This window comes from Cydia amplana, chromosome 3 (genome assembly GCF_948474715.1).
Source record: "Cydia amplana chromosome 3, ilCydAmpl1.1, whole genome shotgun sequence".
NCBI lineage: Eukaryota > Metazoa > Arthropoda > Insecta > Lepidoptera > Tortricidae > Cydia > Cydia amplana.
This window is the reverse complement of record NC_086071.1, coordinates 12,276,374-12,299,293: the sequence shown is the minus strand read 5'-3', so window position 1 is coordinate 12,299,293 and position 22,920 is coordinate 12,276,374. Positions and strand designations below refer to the sequence as shown.

The 22,920-nt window shown below is 35.9% G+C and overlaps 1 protein-coding gene across 2 annotated transcripts in view; it reads right to left on the bottom strand.

The window, feature by feature from the left end:
- Positions 1-22,920, bottom strand: part of LOC134662788 (protein scalloped) — a 73,192-nt gene that overhangs the window by 48,340 nt on the left and 1,932 nt on the right. For both annotated transcript variants that reach the window (XM_063519089.1, XM_063519090.1), the window contains exon 2: positions 9,487-9,564. In XM_063519089.1, coding sequence (XP_063375159.1) covers positions 9,487-9,520 — 34 coding nt within the window. In that variant the 5' untranslated portion in view covers positions 9,521-9,564. The remainder of the gene's footprint in view (positions 1-9,486; positions 9,565-22,920) is intronic.

The window sequence follows — 22,920 nt, the reverse complement described above, 5'->3', positions numbered from 1 at the left end:
CAAATAGCCGACATTCCCGGATTCGGCAAAAAGAAAAGGCTATTTAAGAGTGTCGTTGCAGCCGATAGGTTAAGACCTTGGATTAAGATCAATTCACTCAAACCCGATTCAAATAAGTCTTTATCTAGTAGTAGTTCTAGTGAAACCTCAGATTATGAAACCGACGATAACATTCCCTTGTCAGAATTAAAAAAAAAAAAGGCGATTTCAAAAGATTTAGAGAATACTATGATTGATTCCTAATGTAATCGTTATTAAGTACTTATCAGTGTGTTTGCTAAATGACACGAGTGTTATGATCTAGTATTTCATGATGGTGCAAGCCAATGTTATGAGATTAGTATAAACATATATAGTAGTTATAAGATTAATATAATCATAGTAAATAGTTCATTGTCATAAAAGCGGTACCTATTGAAAATATGTAATAAATAAATTAAAGTTAGAATCTGGCTTAGTTAATATAGATTTAGATTGCGGTTATATGTAGAGTCGTTAATGTGTTCTTTGGATCTTGGAATCTTAATAAGAGTATGTAATTTTAGAATGTGTAATGAGTGTACACCGGGACGGTGTACGAGTCGGATGGCCGAGTGTTATGATTTTTAATTAATAATGTAATTTTGGTATGATTTTTAATGACAATTAAATATTTAGCAACCTTCTGGTCACAATTATTGCGGCTAGCAACACTATTAGTCAGTTTTGACAGCCCGCTTCTAACCAGCCAATCACAGGCGAGTATTACGAAACGCCAATCCGACTCGTTTCCGGTCCGGTTTTAGGCGCCATGTTGATGATTGAGGGCGCGCATTCTGTGGATAGCAGTTGAAGAGTGCACAAGTATTGTAAAGACCAGAGTACTTGAATGTAATCATATTTAATGAAAATAAATTAGTACGATCATCGAGTGTGTTTGAATTCACGAAACGAGTAATTAAGGTAAAAGGTTATATCCGCGCGATATCCCTATCTTCAGCCGCAAAACACGCGCGGCGTGCCATATACCCCTTAAGAAAAATAAAAATAAATGCCCTAACCCTTGGGATGCGAGTCAAACTCGCACTTGGCCGGTTTTATACATATTTCTAAAGTTGACCAATTTTATTAATGAGCAAAGGAATTGAGAAATACGAAGCATTTTATTAATTACATCAAGATTTTTAGCGATGCTGGTGCCGATGCCGCATACGACTTGGCTTAGCCACTTTAACGTTTCAACCACAATCATTTAGCTAATGTGACAGGCCAGGAAATCTATTTACGTGATCATACACACTCGTATATCATATGTTTATTGTCTAAACTATTTATTATTACTATGTTACTTATTTGTCACGCGTCCAAATACTCTGAAAGAAATATATTGGATTTGTGATCACAGAATAACTTAAATATCTTATCGGCTTATTAATAGTTCTGTTGAACTACATTTACATATCTTTTTTCAGAACCGAGAACAAAGTATAAGATTTTCTTTAGGGTTCCATACTTGAATGAAAGGAGTCCATATTTGTCAGTTTGTCGCGGTCATGACCCTTTTTCTCATTCTGTGCCCTGAACTTGTGAAAAAATCTAACTCTTTTAAGTCTATGCTATTCAATACAATCAAAACGTCCGTTTACGTCGCATGTTTCATATAAAATCTAATAATCTAATCTAAAAACCTATAGGGTACTTTTCGTTGACCTAGAAACTTGTGGCATGTGTTATATTATAAAACAAAGTAAAGTTTGGAAACCATGCACCTTATTTGCAGTTGGGGACAAGTTTTCCAACGGCTAAGTTTGTAGGACCTCAATCCATTTTATATTTTCGATACATATTTTCATAGTTTATTTCTGGACCGGCAGTGAATGTTAGTTCTATGGAACCCTTGATTTGGGAGCCGGACGCGCTATTTACTGTTACTAAAAATCAATTATCCCTTTTATCATAATTGAAATCTTATAACATAATATAAATTGAAACAACGGTTTTTTGTTATGTTGAATTAATGTCAAGTTTTATTACTTATTATTTATTGATTTTTGCATTTTAAGATCATTTGATAAAATATTGTTACAATCTGCATATAGTTAATCTGCATATTATTATTGATTTTGTGCATTTTGAGATCATGTGACAAAATATTGTTACAATCTACATCATTATATTAGCCTAAACATAATTATAGTACCTATTAACATTTTTCATAGAATTAAGGTCGTTCCACACTGGCTATTATGCAGTAAAAATGTTATATAATGTTATAGGAACAACATAATAAAACACTATCAATATGTACAATCATGTCGTCCTTGTCACACGATGTTATATAACAGCCAGTGTGGGGCCACCATTATTCTATTTATATTCATGCGAGTTCCATAAATTGCCTTTTAATTAAATTTAATTAAACAAAGATGCAATAATTTTCGATTTTGTATTCATTAATTCACATTATCGTTACTGCAGTGACGATGAGTATAAAACCCATATTAAATTGTTTCTGCTCTAGTTATCTTACGTTAATTACATGTTACTCATTCACGCGCATCTACCATATCCCCATGAATGAGTCAATACCTAATGCGACTGAATTAATGTGATTATCCAATCATTGGCAACGACGACCAAATCTTCCCACACATGACTAAATTATCACACGTATTAGTGCCAATAGGAGTGTGATTGATAGCTGCTGAAGGGGTAGAATGATGGCTCTTCGTGAAAGGAGCACGATCAATGAAGATTATCAATGCAAATCAAAGTAAAACGCCAAACTGTTTTCGGACCGCAACTTCCTGTGGAGCCCCGCGATTAACCGAAAGCGTAACGCTCTGGCCACTGAAAATTATCGTGTTGCGTGCTCAAGATTGGCTTGCAACTATACGAATTTAGAAGTGGGTAATTGCTGGCGAAATTCAACGCTGGGGGGTGCACACCTGCGGGCGCCGCGTTCATTCATGGGAGCTGCGAGAGGTCGAAAACAATCCGCGGCGGATAATAACAGTTGGCTTTTCTTAGAAACAGTAGAGCGCGGAGGCTTTGGCGGAGGGAGTGTAGGCGTCTCGCTCGCACGCAGGGCGAGGGAGCGAGAGCGCGTGGGCGGGGCGAGCGGTGTTATGTCACGTTGGCGGTGGAGGCGTCCAAAGTGCCCCGCTTGCATGCTGCGCTCACTGCATCTGCACTTTCCGACTCTTCATTATCAACGCTTGTTTAAAGGCTTAAGGTCACTCGCGGGAAAACACAGTCAACGAAAGGTAACCAACTGACCGGCTCCAATTGTATTTATTTTGATATTTACATACATATAAGAGAGTAGTCTAAAATAACAGACACATATTTTTTTTACCTGCCCAATCTCAACCTATGTATTGGGAGAAATTGTCCTCAAAAGTACTGAAAAGATCTATAATAATAGCATTGTGCGTTATGGAATATGAAATAAATGTTTGTAACTAGGTATCGTATGGCATAATAAAGAAATGGCACGACTTAGTCGCACATGCCTATGGCGCCGATTTTATTACACCAGGCAATGGTGAGTCGACGTTTATAAATCATAATTTTATGGTTATTCCTTGCGATAGTAGACGGTTCTAACCCAACGTTGACGCGAATATAGCTCATGGCAACTGGTGTATGGGTTCGACGTTTTATTAGTTATTACACTTATTACAAACTTTGTTGATAATTTATGTACCCACGTAATTTTTTTTAATAAAAACATCACTTCTTTGCCGGCTTTCAATTCTTCTCGTAAAATAATAAGTTCAAATACGACAGGTATACAATAAATTAAAAGATAATAGACATTTCGATCTACCTCCTCAAATATCCAACCTTTTTTCCCAAAGGATTGATCGCGTTCTCCCAAATGGTTTCGGGAATGGGGAGCGCATTAGTGGTATCTAATTGGCCAATCAATTAGAACCGAGTTCACTACAAACTGAGTGAAGCCATTAAGCCAAGTGCAAATGTACTGAATTGCCGCTATTTGTATTAGTTACTCGCAAGGGTAAAGTCTCTTCGAGCCTGGTTATTTTAGTATCCAGATTTGTAAGGATTAGAACGACTTCAAACATCAACAGATGAGGCACGTGAAGGAACCCACTTAGAATAAAATAAAATAAATAATTTTTAATAATATTTAGCAATGATAACCTGACTTGAATTGTATATACCTACTTCTGACATGCCTATTCTATATAATAATATATCTTTGGCTTTGGTATAACTTTTCGGTAAGAAGTAGGTAATGAACTAAGTACATATATCTAGATCAGGGGCTCCCAATCTTTGCCAGTCCGCGGCGCACTTGCAAGTTTAAAATATAATCGCGCCATAACCTAGCTAATAGGATATTCAAAATTGGAAGGATTGCCTCACGGCGCCCCGCGGCACCACGGCCACGGCGCACAGTTTGGGAACCCCGGAGCTAGACGAATCGCGTCTATAATTCCTGTTGGCATTATCAGTAGCATGACGTCACAAACGCTTGACTAAGATTAACAATGATTTTGCGGAACCGATGTTTGATAAAGCCTGCCTCGTGATAAAGAATTGGCAAGAAAAACTTGATTAAAATAGAAAACAGCTCTGCCACACCACGTGTAACAATCAGGGCTGCCAGTACATTTTTTTTATACGATCCAGTGCCTGCAATTATACGAAATTCGATTGCATTATACGAGAACACAAGTTTTAAAAAATCGATTAATATTAAATCGATATTTTAATAAAAGCTGGGGACTTACCGCGAAGACCGAAATTCGCAAATTGCGGGGGTCATTCTTTTTTACTCCTATGAAGGCGTAATAAGAGTGACAGAGAGGGGCGCCCGCAATTTGCGATCTTCGATTTTCGCAATTAGCCCTGACGTTGACGTACGGTTCCATTAAATTGTATATATTTGTAACAGTATTGACACACTGTTTTTAGGGTTCCGTACCCAAAGGGTAAAAACGGGACCCTATTACTAAGACTCCGCTGTCCGTCCGTTCGTCCGTCTGTCACCAGGTTGTATCTAGGGCTTGCAAATATTCGAAACTTTCAGATATTCGAATATTCGACTTTTTCTGACGACGTATTCGAATATTCGAATAATTATTCGAATATTATAAAAAATAAGAAAAGGAACGAGAAATCGGTTTATTATCGTTTTATTCAAAAGCTTTTTTCACATATTGCTAAAACTAAGGATATTTGGCAGAAATCCACTTAATTGACTAGATTTTATCATCCTACTATTTATAAGATGCTCACATTTATAAAAACAAGTAAAACGCCAAAATTAGACGTATTTAATATTTCTTGATAAAACTTATTATAAATGCATCGTTGCGTGAAATAATATAACTTTAACCGTCCAAACACCTGGGTATGTAAGATATTTTTTTAGTAGGTAATTATTTTCCGATTTAAATTAACTTGTCACTCAGAGCCTGTAAAAAGGCCTTTAATTTCATTGTATTTTGAATCTTTATTGACTTTATTTGTTTTGGCAAGTTATTATTCCTAATGGCCAGCTAATTATAATAATATTGGAATATTTAAGGGGAAAAGTTAGTTGAGTGAGTACTGGGTGGATTATTCGTCAGCTAAAGGTGCATGGTTAGATTACCAAGTTAGGCAGGTTTGGTATGATTAAATTTGAGAATTGCGATAAGTGGCAAGGTTTAGACTTCAAAAATTCGCTTAACGTACGCTTGTACTGAATATACAGAATGACCCTTTAACTTAAAACTTACGCACCGTAAAAATAACATACTTTTTGATTTCGTTTTCTTTTAAATTGAGTTAGGTTTCACTGTATTCACGAAGTCTATCGAGAAGAATACAGTAAAAATATTATTTCCTTCGTATTTGGGTACCTACCGTTCCTCATTCACTGTAAATACCCGTAAAACACACAGAAACTGTAACTACAGCGGATGACATAGATTTTTTATAGTAATAAAAAATATTCGAATATTCGAAACCTGAGCGGCCGAATATTCGAATATCAAAACAGGTCGAATATTCGACAAATTCGAATATTCGAATATTCGAATTGCAAGCCCTAGTTGTATCTCACGAACCGTGATAGCTAGAGAGTTGAAATTTTTTACAAATGATGTATTTCTGTTGCCGCTATAACAACAAATACCAAATACTAAAAACAGAATAAAATAAAGATTTAAGTGGGGCTCCCATACAACAAACGTGATTTTTGACCGAAGTTAAGCAACGTCGGGCGGGGTCAGTACTTGCATGGGTGACCGTTTTTTTGCTTGTTTTTTTTTTGCTTGTTCTGCTATATTTTTTGTTGATGGCGCGGAATCCTCCGTGCGCGAGTCCGACTCGCACTTGGCCGGTTTTTTTTGCTTGTTTTGCTCTATTTTTTGTTGATGGTGCGGAACCCTCCGTGCGCGAGTCCGACTCGCACTTAGTTTTAGAAGTATTGTCAGTAGTTTGACATCGGTGTTTTTTTTCGTATCCAATTATACCGATTGACCACCTATACTTAATGGATACGAAAAAAATTCCATTATACGAATTTCGTAGCCAATTCTACGATCTGGCAGCCCTGGTAACAATCGTATGTTGTCTTTGGTTGTTTACTATATTTTTGTGCAATAAAATAAAAGTTCAAACTAGTCTAGTAGTGCTGCTGAGCTGAAAACATTAATAATGAATCATTTTTAAGAGGAAAGTGGACGACCGCTTTCATACAAACGTAGTCCCCATTTTCCTCTCTGGATATCGCTTTTATGCAAAATATTCTTAAATTTGTCTTGGCATCATAAATGTAATTGGGTTCCCCTCATCTGGCATAATATTGTTTGTCAGAAATACATTTCGCATAACATGTATCGCAGAAACACTTTTAGTCGAATGATAATTTTGCATAACTATTACTTGGCATTACTATTTACTACGCATACAATACATTTTGCAGCATATCATTAAGCAGATGATTACTGTTGCCGATTTTCGTTTAGCAAAATTTTATGTACCATAACCATCCTGCAGCATACTCTTATTATGGCATGTTTTTTTCTGCTAGCAGAAAAGTGGGTTAAGTTAAGTAAGAACTGCGACCCCAACAATATTGGACGTGTGCCAGAAAACAAGGTTAGGTTATGTTAGAATTGCGACCTCCTACAAAAACGAATGGATGTCAGAAAAATAGATTAGGTTAGGTTAGGTTAGGTTAGGTTACTTCCTACAAAAACGAATGGCTGTCAGAAAAATAGGTTAGGATAGGTTAGAGCTGCGACCTCCTACAAAAACAAATGGCTGCCAGAAAAATAGGTTAGGTTAGGTTAGAGCTGCGATCTCCTACAAAAACGAACGGCTACCAGAAAAGTAAGATCAACTGCCATAAAAACAGATTATGTTAGAGCATACTAGGTACTGCAGCACATTAATAAGTCAATTAAAAACATTTATAACATCACCTTTAATTAAACTTGATAGCTTTATGCCAATTATGTCACCAAAATAGTATGCAATACATTTATCTGCGAAATCAATATTCGTTTAAAATACTATTATGATCATCAACAATATGCCAAAATATGGTTCTGGATTATAAAACTTTGCGAAGTGATTGTATGCTAAATGATACTATGCGAAAGGTAATTCTGCCAAACGACATTTCTGCCAAGTAACATTATGCAATACAAATATATGTCAAAAAACTTTCTGCAACATATTAGTAACTCATGTAATTATATGTAATATTTAATTACTTAGAGTAACTTGTTGCAAGATGGTCATTACTCGTTACAATTGATAACGAAAAGACAGCCCTGTGTGCCTATTACGCATATGCACACGCATTACTACAGTATGGCATAATCATATGGGGGAATAGTTCCGATGCAACAAAATTATTTTTACTTCAAAAACGGTGCCTTCGAATTATTACAAACATAGGTATTATGACAAGCTGCAAGGAGTACTTCATTCAACATATCTTAACTCTGCCGTCGTTGTACATTTTAGAAGTAAGCACTTTCATTAAAAACAACATTTCCCTTTTCCCACAGTACTCTCGTCCATCTAACGACCCAATACTAGATTAGCCCGCCCTAACTCAAACATGAAAATGATCCACTCTGATCCATTTGCCATGTCAGTCAATATTTATAATAAAATTCCAAAGTCAATACAGGTGGAAACAAACATAAATAGATTTAAGCGATATCTAATTAGCAAAGCATATTACCTAAATATTGTATCTAAGATTTTTTAAGTGAGATCTAGGTGTTTAGTTTAAGTTAGTCTGTTATGTTGCTATACCCTTGCAGGGTTCATGTTGAAACTGTACTTAGATCCTCTGTACACATGAAATGCAATAAAATATATGAGTATGAGTAGGTAAGGCCAAAATGTATGCGAAAGGTGTTACTTGGGTGTTACTACTGAGAAGAGCTCCAAAAGTGTGAGACATATTTAGGTAATATGCGGACACCGTATAATACGCGTAGCTATTATTAATTTAAACAATAATTATTAAATCATTATTATTTTAATTAATGTATGATATAGCTTAATTTAGTTTGAGCTTGTATTTTGACAGGTCAGAGTTGGACTTGCCTTGGCAAGTTTTTAGTAGTGGACAGCTAGAGGTTAAAGTGATTCTCAGGAATTTATGAATACAATTTTTTTATAATTATAAATTGTTGTAACGAAGTCACATTATATCAATAATAATTCCTACAGGAACGTTTCTAAACAAAAACCTAAATCTAAGCGACAAAAAGAAAATCACTACGAAAATTATAAATCTCACTGTTATTATATTATTATTAAAATATCACAATTAATCCATAATAATTCTTGAATTTATGAATTGATAATTCATAAAGTTCAGTTAGGTATATTTTCTGTAAGTTTATATTATACCTAGGTCTACTTTACCCATGGATGATTTATTATGCTCATTGATTTTTAATCGATCAAATTTAATGTTAATGGGCGTTTTTTTTTGTTGTCCCCTACACTTTTTTTTTAAATTTGGGATTTTTTATGTTATTTCAACTCAGAATCACGAGCTCTTTCTATCCTAATAGGAGAAAAAAAGTGTCCTGAAATTTCCATACATTTTTAGATCTTTCCATTCCGCGACCGCCATACAAAGTCTATGAAAAATGGTGACGTAATGGAAATAAAAACCTTAGGACACTTTTTTTCTCCTATTAGGATAGAAAGAGCTCGTGATTCTGAGTAGAAATAACATAAAAAATCCCAAATTTGAAAAAAAAAAGTGTAGGGGACAACAAAAAAAAAATTTCAACTGTCTAGCTATCACGGTTCGTGAGATACAGCCTGGTGACAGACGGACGGACAGATGGACGGACGGACAGCGGAGTCTTAGTAATAGGGTCCCGTTTTTACCCTTTGGGTACGGAACCCTAAAAACGCCCTAATAAAATATGAACTTTTTAAAGTTTTATTGAACGACAATCGCCGGCTATTATGTAAGGGGTGATGTAAGAAAATGTGTCTTACCAAGATTAGCGTAGTATCCAGCAGGATGCATCATGATTGTACCCAATCACCGCACATACGATCCCATTTGTCACTTACCTAAAACGGACAAAACATAATGTAGTAGGTACTTACAATTGCAGCCAAACAAATAAAAAATAATTATATACACAAAACAACATTAATTATTTGCTGATCGATAATATAAATTAATGAAATGAATTGTCATAACCGCATAATACTACATACTATGTTATATTAGTTGGTAGTATTCGCCGGTAAAGCAATAATTATGTTTACAGTAGCTCGTTATTAATTACTAGCAATAATATACCGCATAAGTGGCATTTACGTTATCCGATGTTGCGACTGCGTGAAATGGTAATCCGCATCCCGCCATGTTGCATTATTCGCCTACATTATCAGCGCCGATGTGCATGGAATATTCGACATAGGGGCAAAATTCACGGTGCAAGGGTTGCATATTCGGCCCGAGGCATGCGGAGGCGAGCACACGTGGCTGCCACGGCTGCCTGCCTAGGAATCTGACCAAATGCCCATCGGAGCTCGATTGTTAGCTAAATAGCATTGCTTTATTTATGAGGTATACCGTCAACCGAGGACGAACTAACAAAGACTATTTGAGTTCGAGCGCAGACTGAAATTGATTAGCTATATTAAAAACTAAATATATTTTTAAGAAATTATTGGGTAAATGTCGTCCTCGATTTTCATCCCTATTCACCCCGGTTGACGGTACCGTTTGCGGTATGGAATAAGAACTGAACTATGGGGATGGAATTTTTATTTATAAGAATAAATAGTAAATAGGTGTATGGAGGTTTATTCCTTATCAGGCGGAACTAGGTTAGGGCTGTTACCGCAAATTCGCTTGCAAGAAAGCTAATGTTGAGTTACAAAAAGATTTACGCCATTCAAGAATAGATAATCCTCATAAATAGCAATTTGCGTCGTGACAAACGATCCGCGTTGCGCCGCCGCTTAGTTTGGAAATCTCGTATAATGCCGCTATTGTTAATTATACAAGTCACCGAGTCGCTAAACATACGATTTATTGTCAGCAAACTGGAACGGTGATACATCTAGCTAGCGTGAGATTTGTACGGCAGCATGTCACCACGCAATGAATGGCTTAAAACATTGAAAAGTTAAGACTTACATTTATCTTTCTTGCATCAAAAATAATGATCATCTGCATCTGCTCATTCAAAAGATTTACTTTCAAATTATTCGCCGATGTGTTTGTAGGTACTCTTACTTATTCACTCAACCATCTGACTGCTGAACACAGAACTGAATTTTAGAACGGCCGTTACCGAGCGTTATTCGGTATTTTATTTACCGTCACTTGTCAGGAACGCCTGGTTTACGAGTCGAAAAATCGACATCTTAGACTCTCAACGGCGAAGTAATGTCAGTTGGATCGCGATCCACCGAAAAGATAACACGAATCGGGCTTCAGATCTAGCGGCTACGCGTTTTGGTAGAGAAACACTACCGGCAGGGAGTTACCGCGTAAACTTCATGTTTTAATGGAGACTTATCGCCGTATCAAATCTAGACCGACGATTAAGAAACAATGGAATATTAATAAAACGTTTCTTTTACTATTGCGAGACAAAATACGGTTTCTAAGAGCTCACGCGTTGTTTCGTTAATGTTAAGTGCAGTGTGTTGTGCTGTTCTTTCAGAGACATAAGTTTTTTTTACTGAAGTACTGTGATTTTTCAAGTTGTCCAGCGATGTAAAACTTACATAAGAGCTGTATATCTCTCAGTAAGCACTGAGTCCCGGACAGGGGCAAATAAAACAATAGAACAATGAAATACGTTGGACTGAAGCGCGCTCCGCTAATGAACTGCCACGCCGACACCAAACGCTCTTGGTATTAGAGCAGCCATTAGTTAATGTACAAATTATGGAAAACTGTACTTGACATTGAAATTGCGGGTTTTCTTTAATAGTTCTGGCAACTACTTAAACCCTGGTGTGTCTTTGCTTTATTATTCTCAAAGTACTTATAAAAATACATTTTTTTCGTCTCGAATTCTGCTGTTTTTGTATCATCCTTCTCGTCCTCGTCCTCAAATGGCACGAGGATTAAGACCATTTAATAAATGTGTTATTGAAAGCAGTTGTGATTTTAATCGGTACCTAAATAAACAAAGATTTCCGATTCAGATAAAATGTGCCTACCTAAGTACTTTTTCTTATTTTAAGAATACTTTCTGGTTAATAACTCTTATTAACAATTCTAATGACTTATCCAGTTACGAGGCTCAAGAGCGCTTAGTCGCTGGTGCATCGGATGAAAAAGTATGGTTGGGTCCAGCGTGGTATGCGCGGAATGGGAGAGAGCATCCGGGCGGCTGCGATTGTTGCCAGTTATCACTGAATGTTTTTCACCGGGGCATTTTGTGCCGCCACAAAAAACCACATAAAGGGCGGGAGCGGCTCGTTTGAGACGCCGCCCCTGTGGGAAAATTGTCGCCAGAAAACTGCCACGCAAATAAATTATAAACTCTCGCATGTGGAACGCAGTACACAACGATTTATTCCTATGAAATAAGTTGAAAACGAGCATGGTTGATGCTTTAATATGGAGTTGCGAGGTGGATTTTTACATAAGCGAACAATGTATCGTATTTAAGTACAAAACGTACTTACCGATTCATTTCTGAATAGGTTTACGTGCGAAGAAACTACGAGTAAGATCAAGAAAAATACGATCGCATTTGATATCAATGAAAAACTAACAATAACACTGAGCCGTGCCAACTCCAATATAAATACGTCGATGCAAGGAGATCAAGAAACGATTTGTACATGCAAATCGTCGGCACAACCGGCCTTTGTAAATGTCGCGCTATCTCACGGCGGCGAATCATTAGCGAAAACGGAGCCCGGAATAGAACTGACAGCGGGACGATTGCAGCCCGTGATGGATGACGGGGGTTATTACCGGCTAATACTCCACCGCTCACTGAAAACCAAACCAATCGACACCGTAACCTATTATCAATTCTGAGTCCAGAACGATCCCACTTGATAACGCATTTCTAGAAGAACCGTACTACAACTGTTCAGTGTGCAGAGTTATTCAGTAGGTTCAGCATCGGTAAACCTGATTGATTGAAATGATTTAACAACTACCATAATCCAACCCTTTCTTACAAGTGCCTTTCGCAAATGGCAACGTAAGTAGTTCAACCAATTTAAAACGACTTCGATCGTCTAATCAGTCTAAACGGTTAAGTAACTAGATAACCGGCTAACCTAAAACAATAAAGCTACATTCAGGCAAATAAAAAGTCAAAAAGTGGAGTGGCTTACACAGAACATGCTGTAGCTAACTGGCCAGTAGGAGGAGGCACCGTGAAAAAAATATAAAATCGGACGGCGGGACTAGACATTACTGCGTAACAGCGCGTCCATGTCGCTCGCATTGAAAACTTGCAGAAAATGCATCGACGATAAGAAAAAATTCAGTCCGCCGAGCACATATAAGTACAGCATAGCGTTGGTTGCATTCCACGGGAATGCCTCGCATATCGAGACTTTAAACTAACCATTTACTGATTGCAGATACTCCATGGCCGACGAAGTAATCTGGTCAGATCGCTTCGGTCGCATAGTTGGTGCGACGTATAATTTTTAACCTAAATAAGTAAGGAATACTTCTTTTCATGGTGCGTTAACGAGGTTTCGAGGCAGCTTGCCCTGTTATTCATTAAAGGTATTTGTTTAAGTATCTATGTTTGCCTTACAAAACTAGAATAAGTAAACAGGATTATTCAGGAATCATAGGTTTCGATTTTCTATTACCTACTTGCTATTAATTAGTTATTTTTAGGATTTTAATTTTAGCTTGCATATTAAATGATTTATGTTCCTATCTCTTTATTAAAATAACAGTCTGCTCTGCAAAGATAAATATAACTCTTTTAAGTATACCAGGACGGTGGCAAACAAGCATACCTATACGGTTTTTATGAAAGTAAAGATACGGTAATACAACGCGACTGTTTTATATATTTAAATGAAAATATGCGTAACTTTATCACTAGACAGTACTAAGTAAAGTCATATCTAAATACACATTATGCGCCTAAGTCAGCTTGCAACTCTATTCGAGTTCGTGTCCTATCTTGATGTCTCCGTCAGCGAAATGTATCTGAACTTAACGGTAAGTCTCGTCGTGGAATAACAAAAAGCAGTCCTGTCGTATTGCCACTACTTGTATCCTTGTCTCGCACAGGATCCCTGCGAACGAACGAGTAAGACGCTTGTAGATTTTATAATGCGGCTTCTAATTTGAGTTGGTTTTAATTTATAGTGCGACAGCCGCGCGGGCTCGTCGCAGCAACCAGGACGCCTCATCAATCTTTGGAGCTGAGAATGGAGAAGGCTAAAACATCGCGCTGTTTTGTAAGAGCATGTTTCACGAGCGAAGTTGCTCCTGCTCCTTTATTACTCGCTTCCCGTCTTAAGTCTAATAACGAAGTTAGGATAAAGAAGATAGATGTAACAAGTCTTAAATAATATTGTATGGAGATCGTTAATTCGAATATTCAAACATTGACAACTAATGCTATAATTAGTCGAGAAATATTAATTTATCACCAACGTTTGAAATTGCCTAAATAATTTTCTAAATCAAATGGGTGTTTTGTTTATGGGTTTTTCGTAGTTATTTCAGACACTTTAGGTATAGCAAAGCAAATAAATTGATGTTAATACATGTAACCCTTAATAAAGCAGCTAAATAAGGGACACGTATTGGCGGCACTTGAAAATCAATATAATTATACAGCCGACTTCTGACTCTATGTACTATGGGATATAGTCAATATCTATGAATAGGTAACATGTCGGTTTCCTTATATGCCCATGTTGTGCTACGATATGATTAGAAATATATATATGTAAGTACGTAATTTTAGTCTAATCTTTTACTACGAGAAACTCAATTTTACAAAACAGATCTAACCTGATTTTACAAATATAATTATAATCTGTTGGAAAATAATGTACATTTTAAAAATTAACATCAAAATCGGAAAGTTAAACAATCGAGACATCGATAGGTTTCTTGTTGTGGTTACGATACACGTTTGTTCCAATTATCAATGCGAACTGTTTTTTTAAAGTCTAGATTGCATTAAAATATGTTGGGTTTGCGAAAAATATTTAATTCAATTACCTTAAGATTTTTGGACGCTTTGACAGAACTCAATGACAATGCAATAACATACTAACATAGAACTGGTCTGATGAAAGTGATGAAGCAAGTCGGATGGTAGCCAAAGGAACTCTTTGATGGAAAATCGTTAACATATTGTGTTAGACTTATACAGACGCGATAAAAAATAACGTTTTAATGAATTTTTACCTACTCGTTTTGTCCACGTGGCTCAAGTCAATACAGGTAGTTGGTAGTTCTTTTTTTAATAAAATAAACCTCTATTTTCAAATAAATCAATTGAAATGCACGCACGTGTCGAGTTAGTAAAATCATTTTGATCTGCTTCATGGTATTGTAGTTAATTTACCCAAGCAGCTGTACCTACATTTAGAAACATAAATTAAAATTTGATCTACGTTCTTGGTGACTTGAATCAATACATACTTATTATAAAACAAAGTCCCCTGCCTCGTCTTGTCTGTCTGTATGTTCGCCATAAACTCAAAAACTACTGTACGGATTTTCATGCGGTTTTCACTTATTAATAGAGTGATTGTTGAGGAAGGTTTTGGTGTATAATTTGTAATGGTTTTGTCTTAATTCGTTGAACTACCCGTGTGAAGCCGGGGTGGGTCGCTAGTAAAATATAATTATTATTGTGAAATATCAATTTACGGCTACCTAAAGGGCGTCAAAACAAACGTGCTTTGTCCATTATAATTATAATAGTAAAATTGGACGCTTTTTTACTTGTGATTATTGAGAAATCAATTTATTTTATATTAAAATATTCTCATGTTGGTATGCTATTATTAGAAAATTAGGTCCTAAAATATTGAACCTTTTTAATGTTTCATCTTCATAATCTCATAATTTATTTATTGGTCATCCATCTAATTCAATTTAGGTGCCTATAGGTACTTATTAATCTTTTCTCAAATTGCTTATTTATACCTAACAAGATTATCGCATTCCACATCTTTCGCATTTTGTAAGATATAAAAACATTGTTTTTGGGCCAGGATCTTTAATAAACTGACAAAGAACAACAGACTGTTGTAATTAAATAGTCACTCTGTTAAAAAATTGACTTAATTAAATCTAAGATTTTCTCTTCTTAACATCGACACAGAATAAATAATAGTACTAAGTACAGAAGACTCACTCTCTAACAAAATGCGTCTGTTACGATCAGCACAGATATGGCCGCTAGGTGGCGACAGCGCCACGCGCGGCTTATGGCTTTGCCCAAAAGTGGGGCCGAACGGATGTACTTTTAGCTACCTGTAGCAAAGCGACGAAATCGCGGAGTGAGACACGCCTGACATCGATCTAATTAAACCTCGGGTCTTTTTCTATCGTTATTTTGCTGTCCGCTGTTAAACTAATGAAGAGCGACAAAAACTTCTAATTGTTCGCTTCGACATCTGCCGTACTAAATCCGATGTTTCTATTAAAAGTGCAATTCGCAAACGGACACTTTGTTCTCCGCGAACTTTCGCTGTTGACTAGCTTTGTTCCGTAAAATAGTTACATAGATACGATTTTTTTTTCTGGACCTCTATATTTTTGTCAGACATTACGTACCTAGTTAGGCAGACTACCTACGTTACCTATGCTACTACGGAATACATCTAACAAAAACTACGCCAAGTATCTATTTTTGCTAAACATTTTATAATACCCACCTATTTTATTTTACTTTATTTTAGAGAATGATTCGAGGAAATCTACCGCGCCGCGCATAAATATTGCTAATAAACATTATTAGCAACTAAATTATTTTGCAACTGGAAAGGTACCGACTACTGCCGACGCTGTTACATTTGTAACGTTTGATAACTTTATTGTACAGTCGACCTTAAATATATGTTTACACTTTTGGACCTTACTGCTTTGTATTAGGGCGAACAATGTACCTAAACATATTTTTGACGTCGACAGTGCAAAAGTCGGAGCGAGTTGGAAACTACGAACAGCGCAGTTTAGCAGGTATGAAGCGGAGCGTAGGTGCTTTTACAAGCCGATAGGTAGACAATCAAAGCGAGCACGAGCGATTGCGAAATAAAACGTACAAATAACAAGTTTAATTAAATCGCCAAGACCGTCCGCGCGGATACGGGAACTATTCGATTGCAACTATAACGATAGTTTAACAAGTGAACTCAAAGTGAGCTTCATATCGAATGTTGTCTGCAACACACGTATCTACAGTGCAGTCAATCGAGAAAATTATTCCTAGGTGTATTCAGGATTGCGATATATTGCTATCCTACCAACTCGAAGCCAGTCAATTCGCATTTCACTCGCACGGAATTGAGCGTGTGATATCTAGGTAGGTACGTACCTATTCAATAATCGGAGTGAGCTTAAATTAAGTAGTGCAAGCAATATGTACGACCATTTCCTAATATTAAATAAATAAACGACACTTAAACTTGGTGCAAATAAATTTTTAAGTACTCGAATCTTGAAGTCTACACTTTTTTGATAAAAAAGAAATATCGTTTTACATCAGCCATGAAATATGTTTTACGAAAATACACGAAAAAAAGGTTTTTTTAAACAGTTTTCATAACTCTGGAGACGTATCGACGTTTCATAACTCTGGAGACGTATCGACGTTTCATAAAGACAGTGATTTGACTTGGTAGTAAAATAGCTATGGATCAAGTCCAAAATCAAGTCTAACTAACAAGTAATTATTACGTTTATTTATGTATTAACAGTATAAGTGTTTTGGCATATCTAGAGCTGCAAACTTATACCTGTATTTATTTAAAGAATAAAGAATAACAAAAATATTTATTGATAAAAGTTAGGCAACGGCGAAATAGACGTACCTACTTATAATCTTCTAAAGTCGTTTAACTTAATGTTATGATAATGGTTCTTTAAACCTTCCTGCTCTAGTAGCACGGTCGCATTTTTATCATTTATCACCATGCCTGTCACGTTCTAACAAGTATGTAAGTGCGAAAGTGACGGGCTTAGTGATAGTGGATAAAAAATGGAACCGTGCTGAGCCCGCTGGTTTTCATCTTCACGGGATTGCACTGTAAATGAAAGAAAAACATTTTCATTTGTGTGCCGCAAAATATCAAATAACGATAGGATAGGCAATCAATTGGACACTGATTGAACTACAAGCGCTCGGCTGGCTAGCCGACGGAGAGACTCAGTCTCGTTGTAAATTTTTCACTGGAAACTGCGCTTAACATTTTCGTATTGTTCTCTAAATTGCAAACGAGAAAATAATGTTTACTTCAATGTAGTTTAAAGCAAGCCTAATCGCTACTATGTATTGTCGAACCATGGCACGGATGACAATAATTATGACAACCGATTTCACACAGCCGTAATCCCCGTTTGTCACTTCTCTTGAGGGAAAAATTAAGATAAATAAGAGGCGAGAGGGTCTTTTCTCATTCATCTCTTCCAGACATTAGAAGGACGAAAGTAACGTACGTGCATAATTAAATTTAAGCTTTATAGCATTGAAAGTATGGTTCATTTCACCGAGATAATATCGAGGGTTCCACACCAGAGGTAATCCACAAATAGGTATCCGAGAATAGAGCGAGGCTACTGGACAGACGGCGCAAACATCTCCAGAGCTGCAATTTTTTTATGATGACTTTAATAAAGAAATTGATTTTAATTAATTTTGATCGATTGTATTGCATAATATTGAATTTTTTTAATATTAAAATTTAAGGGATATAATTATAGGGTGAGTGTACCAGTGAATGAAACCTTAAGGAAATTTAAGACTATAAAATATTCTTTGTAATTTAGCATTTTATCTTATGTGGGTGTGATTGGGGTGAGGTGGGAAGAGTTTTAATAAGTAGCTCAAACAAGTATGCTAGATTGTTTTGGTTAATACAGTTTATTAGTAATATCCCGTTATTTATCATTATATAAATTTAAATGTAGAAAAATGGGAAATCACCAGTGAATGAACCCACATTTTCTAGTAGGTAAATAAACAGGTTGGCGCCAGTGAATGAACTACCCTTGTAATTAGATCTTTGGGTGTTTTAAGAATAGATTTACATATGTATATTATCTTTTGTTGAACGGTTATAAATATGTTTAATTACATAATTATGTATCTTCTTCCTCCTGTACTCAAACTGTTAAAATAGACATTGTAATTTTGAATGAATGTATAGTAATTGCATAAATAAATATGAAACAATTTTCTCAATCTACTTGCATAGTACTGTTAGGTAGGTATCAAAGGCATCCCGCAAAGTGTAACACTCGGAGTCGGAGTATCTCTGATTCGTGGTCGGGAAGGTTGTTCGAGGGATTAGTGGGAGTGAACCTTCCGCAGGTCAATAAGAGCAGGGAGCAGGTAGCGTAACCGCGCGCACGGTGGTCGTCAATACCTCGCTCGTTAGGGCAAGCTGAGATTTACCCATTATATTTCTATCAAAATAAGATTATTATAACTAATTTCGAATATTATTAGTGTATTCAACTATCTACATAATATTAATAACAGGTCGTGAATGTTATTTTATTATTTGACAGTCATTTAATACATAGTTTGATTTTCAAGAGTTTCATTGCAAAAAATAATTTGAATTCAAATGAAAATAGGAGTTCCGAAGCGGAGACCCCGGTCACAAAAAGCATTATCTCATAAATGCAACCGGAACAAATGCCAAGAATCAAGATAATGAAGAGAGCGGGTGAAGGTTTTTTTGATGGCAAACAAACATTGATATACACCTCTTCTATAGAAACTAAGCTATAGAAATTAAGCCTATAGACGGTTGCAACCGAAGGGGTATCACATGCGCGTTGCCGTACCTTTAAAACCCATACACTTCTTATTTGAATAATCTCTTAGTGTAGCCCCTCCACTACCTACAGCAATTATGAAAGATTATTTTGTCTTATTATACCGTAATGAGCAGTGTCTAGAGCTACTCTAGCTGATTCATAATTTGCTATCATTAATAGTCGCTTACCTTAGTACAAAAATATGACTGCATTATTGTCAGCAATATCAATGGACATTTCTTTGAATCTCTTATTGTGAAAGATGATATGGAGTGAATAGCGTCGCACGTTTATTATAGAATGGTCGTTTCTTGCTGAGCTCGGTCACACGAGCCGGTCGAGTAAGCGAATGGGCAGAGTTCTACGATTACAGCATCCGGAGTGCCATCAACAGTTCGTCAATAAAACCCCAGCACTGCGAATTATCTGAATAAGATAATTTATTGCTGCTCTTTAACTGGTGGTCAGGTTTAAACTTACCGAGTTAATTACTCGTATTAACAATAAAACACTATTAAATGAAGATTTAAAATGCCATATCGTTGATCTGAATTAATTAAAGTTTCTACTCATAAACCTACAATAAAATTATACACAATAAGGGCCAGTTGCACCAACCACAGTTAACAAACTGATCAACGTTACGCAGCAGAGATCTATGAAACTTGCCATACCGACAATAAAATTTTACAGTAGGTACATTTATGGTGGTACTTTCCCGAACTAGTGCGGGAATGAGCACTTTCCGTGCGTATGACGAAAGTTTAAAGGGCCATATGTACTGTAAAACGTTGTACGATACACGTGCGAATAGGTAATTCGTAACTCGTGTCGATTTAAAACACTCCCTTCGGTCGTGTTTTAATTTATCACCACTCGTTTCGAATTTCCTCTTTTCCGCACTTGTATCGTAAATAACTATAGCGAACGCTTTAACGGTGACAGATGGTTTCGTGCAACTGGCCCTTAGGATTTATTTGATTTGATTATTCATTAGTTCAGGTTATTAATTAACGAAATGATTTAAAAAAAACTTCGGATTTATTTGATTTGATTATTCATTAGTTCAGGTTATTAATTAACGAAATGATTTAAAAAAAACTTCGCTATGAAGACAGTACACTGGTACAAGCACTAAAAATACACAGGCATATAAAGAGGAACGAACGGCGTGTTTTTTTAAGAGCTAAAGGAGTGTACGTAACAGAAGAGTTTAATTAAGGAACAAAGTGAAGTGGCAAATGGCGTTAAATTCAATTTCCCTAAGACAGAATACGTGATAAATCGTTCAGAATCGGCCATTAGGTACGACGCTGCGTGAGGGCCTGAAGCGTCAGCAGTTAACACGTCTTATTGCTTGTCGCTGCGAGTCGCCGGCGTCTCCGCAATAAAAACATCAACCGTATTGACCAAAATAACTCTTGGCACCTATACGAAACTCAGACTGATACTGTAATTGAAGCTCTCCGCAACTCTAAAGAACTGAGCGCATCGATAGCGATACCATTGGAACTAAACTAAATTTAATAAGCAATTTACTTCTGTTTTGTTATAGTTTGGCAAACTAGTTTTGTCAGTAACAGTAGATAAAGAAAAACTATAGTAATTATCTTTTTTTGTAGTTGTAATATAAGCATTAGAAAAAAACAGTAAAGATAATTTTACTGTTTTTTTCTATGCTCCACTGACAGGCAACTCTTGACTAGCTATAGATTATGATCTTTCAAAATGAAGTAGTTTCGAAAGCCCTTCGATTATAGCGGTAACTGAAGAAGCCAAGACGACAACTGGTTACAGAAAATGAAACGTAACGTTACAATTTATTATTTACGATTATCTCAGCGTTTCGTTTCGTTTTCTGCAAACGATTCTAATCTTGGCTAGGCCCCCTGTTGTAATAGCGATAATTGTTTGAATAAGCCAGTCAATAAGGCAAAATAAGGCTCTTATTAACCTATTTATATTACACAGTAATCTTGCCGGTCTAAGAGACCGGGTTTCTAAGGTTATGCGAATACACTTAAGAATGTAAAATAAGGTAAGTTTTGTTTTGAATAGAAACTTCACTAGCCAATAAAATGAATGCGTCTAGCTAGGTGGATTATAAAAGTTTTTACGGTTCTTTCGTTTGTCATATAATTAAGGTTGCTTCTGAATAAGTATTCCTTTTTTTCACTCTTGGTTGTGAATAAAGTAATAAAACTGTCTAGTGGGATTGAAGAAGTACTAACTAAAATTGCCCCCGAGGACCCAAAAAAATACTACAGGTGTTAAATATGTATATAGGTAGGTATTTCAATTAAAATCAAAGAGGTGATAAGCAAAAATATTGCATTGTATATAATGAGAATGTTATTATGGTTTGTAAGCGGCACTACATCTATACACATTTGTTTTTACTATATTGTTAATTGTAATGGATTCTTATTCTTTTGATTTGTGTAATTAATTTTGACATTACCGGTGGTGTAATGTTTTATATAAATGTATTTGCATGCATTGTACTATGTTTTATCTGCAAATAAACGATTGATTGATTGATTGATGTCAGGTAAAACGCGGTTTGGTTCCTATTCACAATTACATTGCAAATATTGCAATGATATACATAAAGATGCAAGTGTAAAGCGATACAAAATATTGTCTTATTTTTATTATACGCATTGTATTCTATCTTAACGCATGAATTTATATGTAAAATTTACATTTTAATATACTTAACCAGAATAGTCATGAGGTCTACTAAGGTAAGGTGCTGTAGGAAATAGGAAGGCGTGGTGCGAGCTTGTGAATACCCTCTGCATCTCTGGAGTGCCATAGGACAACAACAACAGTCTGTAGAACTATTCCGATAGTAATTTCTTGATATCAATTTGTAATGGATGTGATCTGTCACTTTTGATAGCTTACAGAACGTATCTATTAAAAATAATCTATCTGAACAGACCTCCATATTTAATTTTAAATAATGCGCAAGAAAGTGACCTCCACAGATGGACAGCCCCAACAACCGTCTGCATACTGTTATTGACAGTTTAGATTGTTCAATTCAATTGTTATGAAATGGAACGCCATGCACATGGACTAGGGGTTGTTGGGCTAATTTTGTTATTTATGTAGTAGATTTAGTTTAATTTAATTTATTCCATTTAATTATGGACTGATGTTTGAAATAAATTTATATATTTATTTTACTACAAATCAAATCCTATAAATGAACGCTATTATAATATGTATTATTATTTTTCAAAATCATCACTTAAAAGTCAATTCTACCAGTCAACATCAGGGAATTGACTCAAAATGTGCATTAAATTACTTTACCACTCTTGTGGATAAATTGCAACTATCTCATCAGTTTTTGAAGAATAAAGAGAGAAGAAAGTGAAAATGATTTCTATTAGCTTTAGTTTTGTAGGTAGTTTTTAGCTAGTTTTATTTGATTCTCATTT